General features: G+C 44.9%; 1 protein-coding gene across 2 annotated transcripts; it reads right to left on the bottom strand.

Annotated features, from left to right (window-relative positions):
• Nucleotides 1-744: 744 nt before the first annotated feature.
• On the bottom strand, nucleotides 745-6182 carry LOC124687201 (protein ADP-ribosyltransferase PARP3-like). Of its 2 annotated transcripts, XM_047221015.1 has the most exons (18): nucleotides 6038-6182; nucleotides 4893-5212; nucleotides 4588-4783; nucleotides 4390-4500; nucleotides 4251-4308; nucleotides 4074-4143; nucleotides 3813-3987; nucleotides 3600-3733; nucleotides 3287-3527; nucleotides 3078-3205; nucleotides 2782-2858; nucleotides 2550-2710; nucleotides 2257-2466; nucleotides 2082-2184; nucleotides 1892-1974; nucleotides 1656-1805; nucleotides 1378-1560; nucleotides 745-1174 (listed from the first exon to the last, which is right to left on the bottom strand). In XM_047221015.1, exons 1-18 carry the CDS (start codon nucleotides 6038-6040, stop codon nucleotides 1106-1108), a joined length of 2472 nt encoding a protein of 823 aa, XP_047076971.1. In that variant the 5' UTR covers nucleotides 6041-6182; the 3' UTR covers nucleotides 745-1105. The 2 variants fall into 2 exon arrangements, with proteins under 2 accessions (XP_047076971.1, XP_047076970.1); XM_047221014.1 differs by lacking the exon at nucleotides 6038-6182 and having other exon boundaries at nucleotides 4893-5230.
• Nucleotides 6183-7048: the final 866 nt, after the last annotated feature.

The raw sequence follows: 7048 nt of genomic DNA, 5'->3' as shown, positions 1-7048 counted from the left end.
TGGTGATTTGTTTCATCTTGGAAATCTACGTCAGGTACTCAGGTCATGGTATTTTCCATTTACGGTAATGTCTGCTAGGAATACTTGTACTTAGCCGCAACTACTTGGATATATACTACTGCAAAATACTGATGCCATGTAGTTTTTGTTTGTATTGGGATTGTTTTGCGTGCAACTGAATCTGATACTGGTGTACTCTTGGATTAACATGAGTATATCCCTCTTCTTAGGGAAAGTGTATCTCAACTTTATTTGTTCGTAAAAGCTAAACATTTTTTCCTTAAAATAACATTTTTGGAATCATTGGCTAAGGACATTTATTTTCGTTTTACCCATGTCAGTAACACACATATATTGAGCTCAACTCCAAGCTTTGATAATGGAAGGTTTTGATATTTTGTTCTAGGTAGGAATATTGCGAAGGGTGCAGAATGATCAGCATTGGGGATGGAGATGAAAACGCTTTAGATTTTGAAGCAACTTTGGTCGGGCAGCAGCAATGCGCGGGCACTTTGCTAGTATTATTGTCCGAATTGATCCCTGGAGAACATCCGTGCAGATCAGAATATATACACTTCATACCTCAGTACCTAACTCCATATGAACAGGACTTGCCCCACTGTTGTGGGGCAGCCTGATGGAGTGATGCTGCTCTCTCTCAGACACCGTATGAATGTGAAATGTCCAAAATCCAGGGACTTAAGGTCAGGCACGACAAAGTGCACCAGGATAAAGACAGGCACGGAACGAACTTAAAGTGCACTAAGATACCCACAGATCCGTACAAACGTGATGCATGCCCAAGGTCACACTAAGACCCAAGGTAAACACCATACATTCTGCTACAGCTGTACATACATGTCCTTCCATCAAGAGCGCTACTACCAGCATTTCCCCCTACTGGCATGTTCCAACCAACAGGCGACGACGAAATTGCAAGGCAGCCCAAAACGGAACACAGGCCACCTCCATCAGCAAACGCATCGCCGCACAGACCACAAAATGCTCCACTAGCAACGGTAACTACCACTAAAGCTAGCAGACTACATGGAACTATCAATCTGCCCACCACTGGACATCGTCGTCACTGGAGGCTCCAGATCCTTCACTCATCGGGAACCACTTCCATGTTCTGCTCATCGTACCTCACTGCGACCAGGAACTGTATGCTCACCTGCACAACCAGGAAACGACATTTTGAATGTGTATCCAGGCTGATCACCAAACCGATCGCCGAAGATGTCAAGTACACAGTGCAACTACTACCTCAGTTCCTTAAATTAAGATGTTTTGACAGTTCAAACTGAACTGCCAAAACATCTTATAATTGGGAACATAGCTGGGAACGGAGGGAGTACTTTGGTACAGATGGTTTACCTGCTTTGGGTCATACACAGCAAACTCATTGTACTCGAGCGGGCCGTCCTTGTTCCCTGAAGGTATCAGCTTGCCGCACGGCACCTTAACGTCATCCCTCCAGGTGAAGTGCTCCGACTCGTCTGTGGTCTTCCTCCCTACCCCCTTCACGCCAGTCTTCTTCTCTTCCAGAGATTTGACATCCTTAGTTTCCAAATCAGAAAGGCAGCATCAGCATCAAATAAGGAGCAACAGGTTTAAGATACACAGGAGTATGTGGTATACACTAGAGTAAGTACCTCTGACCCTGGTGTGCCTGTAATCTCCTTGATCTCTTCCCCCAGAGAAGCCACTGCCAAGACCAGGTACCCTTCTGGACGGTCGACTGCCGTGAAGCCATAACGAGCAGCTTCTGCTGCCGCATCCGAACAGACTATTGCTTTACCAAACTACATCAACAGCATACAAGTTTTCAGCACAATGCTCAGTGTATCAGCCAGCGGGAATCAATCAGGTAAAGTAACCAAAATATTACCATGTATCCAGGGACAGGTAGATGGCAAACAGCAGGGAGGAAACCTTTATGCAGATGCCTAAGCAAGTTTGAGCTTCTAGTTCCTGCGGAAGATAAGAGACTACTGCCAGTGAAACAGAGGTGGCAATATCAACAATACGTTAATTGTATCGTGCACTGACTGTCTAGAGGACTGAGTACAGATACATACCACACCAAAGAAGAACTTTGTTTGGTAATTTCTTCATTTCACTATAGGAAGGAAATGCACTGGACTCAACAGCATATATACGATCAACAGACACACCATAAACCTGCAACAGGTCGGAACTTGAGGCAGACCCATGGTTAATGAAAATTAAAAGCACAGTAACATGTCACCCTACCACATCATCAACCTTCACAGGTTCATATGTTTTCTGGAGATACTTGACAATCATCTTGTAATCCTCTGAATCTTCAGGAACACAGTTGATTGAACAACCGAGTTTCTTGTAGCATTCAGACAGTGGATCATCTAAGGTTGAGCCAGAAATATCTCCTATAAGATGAGAAGCAACATTTATATCACGTATCGTCTCGAAGCCAGATGCCACCTGCTTGTCACAAGTTGCAAGAACATCATCACAAGTAGGTCATCCAAAAGAAGATTATGTCAGATAAAAGTTAACGACCATACATTGTCAGCGATCTGTTCAAATCCCCTCATTGTATACGGACGAGTTGTGGGGAACAGGGTGAACCACTTGTTGCTTATTTCTATCCAGTATGCATCAGCAGCAGGGGGAGATTCCGGTGCCGGCTCCGCATCTCGGATCCACTGAAGTAGCACTTCCTCTCCTGCCAAATTCGATTAGTCCGTGATAGACTGCCAAGTATGGTAAAAAGAAGTATTCGAAGGGCAAACAAACCTCTCCTCAAATGGACATCTGTAAGCATCCCGATTGGAAGATCAGGCAGATCCTGAGCCATCTCTGTCAGTGCATACCTGTGACACAAGGTATCAGTTCTGATGATCTCCCAGCTAACAGAAGGCGCCTAAATCTTACGTGACTGAACGACTACATCCATTTCAATGATTTCCCAAGAATCACAGTCATGCGTTTTTTCAGTTATTTTACCAAAGACCACAATGCAGATAATTTTCCCATCAGAAATCTTAAGCAGCACTTTCAACTAGCAATGCAGAAGTAAAATTAGCTGATACCTGTATATTTCTTGGCTGCACAACTGCTTTATAAGAAAAGAGACGGCAGGGTCCAACTTGCAGTGTGCTGCTGCAGATCCCAACTGACGAAGTGCTGCACCTCCATGACGCACGTCAAATCCAATATCCTGCCAAGAGAAAATAAATATTTACAATAGCGTCCAGGGTTCTTCTAGAAAGGATGAAATAAAAAAGAAGCTGGAAAGTACCATGTCCAAAGGGTACATCTTCATACTTTTCTTCGCAAACTTCTTTTCTCTCTCCCATGGCTCAAACTCATTTCCAGTCTCCTCCTCAAATAGACGAACAAATTCCTTAACTGCATCATTGACGCGGCTACCAAAATCTTCAACACGTTCCTCTGCCATCTGGTCATGGCCAATTGGACCCTTCTTGTAGTAAAGGTGTAAGTGTTTTTCAGGTACCATGATCAGCTGCAGAATGCAAAAGCTGCATAGAAACGGTTTGTAAGCACTTGACTCGTCCCCGAGCATCAATAGATATGATAACACAAAAACATACTGGTTCATCTCGGATCCCAGATCGCACACCGAAAAGGCACAATTGTAGATGACGCCATCTTTCTCAAAGATACACCCACCATCTTTGTCCAGTTTAGAGTCCTTATGCACTGATCTTTTGCCAGCAAGTTTCAGCTGCTCAATTCAAGAGAAGTCGTTGAGAACCAAAAAGAAACTGCGATCATGAAAAAAAGCTCATGGCGAAGGCAATAACCTCTGCTGCCAAAGTCTCAATGGCCTCCTCGCTTGGATCAAGCTTGTTAAGTGGCAGTCCTTTGCCTTCTGGGACAACATCAGATACAATATCATAAGCATCCAAAGGCTGAGCTTCCTTCTTCTGGATGCTATCAACTATCCAGTTCTCACTAACAATAGGGGTACCACGCTCCCTGTGCATGCACAGTTCAATTCTCATATGGATACATCATCATAAAGCACATATAGGAAGACAAGACAGTGGGGAATAAGGGATTACAGTGCTTCAGCAAATCCTCCTGAGCCACCTCTATCTCTTTCGGCTGCAGAAGCGACTACGCATGTGACACCTGCGGAGGCAACAGTACCAGCATTAGGAGTGGCTTACCCTGCACTACCATATGTGCAACATTTCGTACATGATATAACAAACAAGATTATACTACGTGATACCCACCAAGCACAGAATTATTCACTTTTCCTCCATGCTTCAGAATCTGCTCCTTGAAGTAAGCCTGCAGTTTTTTAACCAACATATTCAGATCATGCAACACTTTTAGCCTAATATAGAAGCGAGCAACGTTCAAACACAATACGTGGGAGCGTGACATCCGCCCAGACAACGCAATCATCATTCCCGAGAAGATATGGGCATTCTCATCCATATCACGTTTTGGGTACCCCTTCCCTTCCTGTTGCTTCAGCCACTGCAAGGAAACAAATGAAATGCAAATTACATACCCCTCGTGAAGCTAGATGCAGCACTATTAAATACTCAAAAAGTGATATCATACCTTGTTTACGAAATCATTGCTAATGTTATCCGGGACCTTTATAGAACCACTTTTCCTTGGAGGTTTATTGGTGCTGAAAATGCAGCTTGCCCACTCACTGTATTTCCCTTTGCACTTGTATTTCCACCCTTTACACTCAAGCTGACCACTACATATTGGGCACTTCTCCAAAGGTCCATAAAATATCATATCCTCACTGAGGCCACAACGAGTTCGTCAGAAATTAGAAGAAAAATTAGTATATGACGAAGTAGTTGCGATTTTAGTATTAAAAGCTGTCATTCAGAATCTCAAATAGAAGATACCAGCTTGGAACAACGGCATCTTCTGATCCAGAAGCATCTTGCTCATTAGCTTCAAGGATCTTGCGCATGTCCTCAACAGAGAGGTGTTCCCTTATGGCCTTGCAGAAGTCTGTGAACTCTTTCGTGGCATTTTCCTTCCCATTTAGCTCAGATTCCTCACCTTTGAGCTTCTTGTTTTTTGCCGGAACCTCTGGCTCATCTGACTTGTTCTTGGAGGGCCCCTGCTGCCCCCCTTCCTGCTCTTTGTTTTCTGCCTTCTGCCTTTTGGGGGCAGCCTTCCCTTCTTCAGTCGCATGCGTTCGTGATCTTGTCTCGTGTACCTCCAAGGACAAAGACATTTCACAATTTGGTGAGCGGCATTAAGAATCCATCCGAAAACAATCAGAACTAAGCAATAGCAGAAGCCAGAATGTATTCAACAGCCAGATAAGCGACCCATCTTAGGGATGATCCTACATGGAGCAACAAAAAAAAGTAGCAACTTGATGCATGATGCATATATCAGAAAGGAAATAATTGATTGTTTCATCTCTCGAATAAAATATACAAAAATTGGTTCCAATAAAGGACACCAGTACATACAGTTTATACATATAAAATGACCAGATACTGTCATGACATTTACATCATTATAAATATACACGTCAGTTGCAAATAATGCTACTTTTTCACGGATAAAACTGAGAAATACGTCAGACCACACCACAGTCGCAATAGGTGAAACAAGAGACCATCAAGGCATCAAGATTCAAAAAACGATGGTAAACAGCTGAAATCTATCACTATGAAGATATTTCAGAATCAGAGCCAACGGAAAGTTAACTACTAAAAGACTGACAAAACTTTACATAGTAGTCAACAATAGGCAAACCATTCTTGGTGACATCAACCAAATTAAGCAAGACGTATCATCGTACTAGCTAAGCTCACTACTCCTAACTAAGTGCTTCTTGCAACAAAACGGCAAGAACTTATCCGTGTACTGCATTGATAACTTCCCAAACACGAACAACTAAGGATGAACGAAAAAGAGGCGACGAAATTACTGTGTTAGCAACATCAATAAGTAACATGATGACAATGTCAATCGCAGATTACAGGTATGGACCGGATAACCGGATGAGCTGAGGCAGGAGAGCAAGTACCATGGTGGCCGGATTACGAGGAGATGGAAGCAGCAAGAAGCATTAGGGTCCCGATCCATCCTTATCCCGGGACCTAAATAGGCGCCGAGGCGACCGCGGTAGAAGTGGGGAGTTTGGGTGTCACCGCCGCTGAGCTCCAGGTGTGCCCTCGCCTGCCTGCCCCCGCGACACGTCGCCTGCCGCCCGCTCTCATGCAGATGCTAGGTGCGTCGCGACTGGCGCTCTTCGGGGAGCGCACCAAGGAGGGGGAGATGTGGGGGAAAGGCACTCGGAGCTGTTGGATGCGGTGGGATGAAACAGCCGGCTGATCCAGTCTCCAGTTTTTCTATTAGATTGACATTGCTCCCAAAGCTTGAAAAGTGAAAAATGCCTCTATCTCTTCTTAAAATCATTTCCAACAGGACGATCAAAAACAACGACCTATTCATTCTGATTTAGTTTGTTTGGATGGCTCCGTGGATAGATTGTGGGTGGCGGTCCGGTTCACGAGGCGCCTAGCGGCCGACCCATTCGGTCCGGTATTGGTGATTGTATAGGAATTGCATACATTTTTGGAGATTTTATTTCTTAAATCAAATTGGTACAATAAACTAAAAAGTAATAATAACATATTACTCCCTCCGGTTCAAAAAAAAAAATGTCGGAGAGGCGATTTTGCAAACACACGCTTGAAGTTTATTTTTAGTCAACCCGCATTCCCCTAGGCACTCAACCAGAACACGCCCGTGGGTCATGCTCCTCGTTCTCCTCTGGGCTCTGGCCGCACTCTGCCGTGAGCCGCAGCCACCCCCGACCCCCTCTTCGATCCCGAACTCTCACTCTCAGATCCCAACCTCCTCTCACTCTCAGAACTCGACCCCCGGTGCGGCGCGCTGCTGCGGCCGGCGGGCTTCGGAGACCTACTGGCGATCGCGGATGGTGTACGGTGTCACGGCGGAGGACGACAAGGTCGCGAGATCTGCGAGCTGCTTCGGGCCTCCAACCCAGCCTCGTCAAGAAGATCTGCGAGCC

Source organism: Lolium rigidum, chromosome 2 (assembly GCF_022539505.1).
Source record: "Lolium rigidum isolate FL_2022 chromosome 2, APGP_CSIRO_Lrig_0.1, whole genome shotgun sequence".
Taxonomy (NCBI): domain Eukaryota; kingdom Viridiplantae; phylum Streptophyta; class Magnoliopsida; order Poales; family Poaceae; genus Lolium; species Lolium rigidum.
This window is presented reverse-complemented; position numbering and strand designations above follow the sequence as displayed.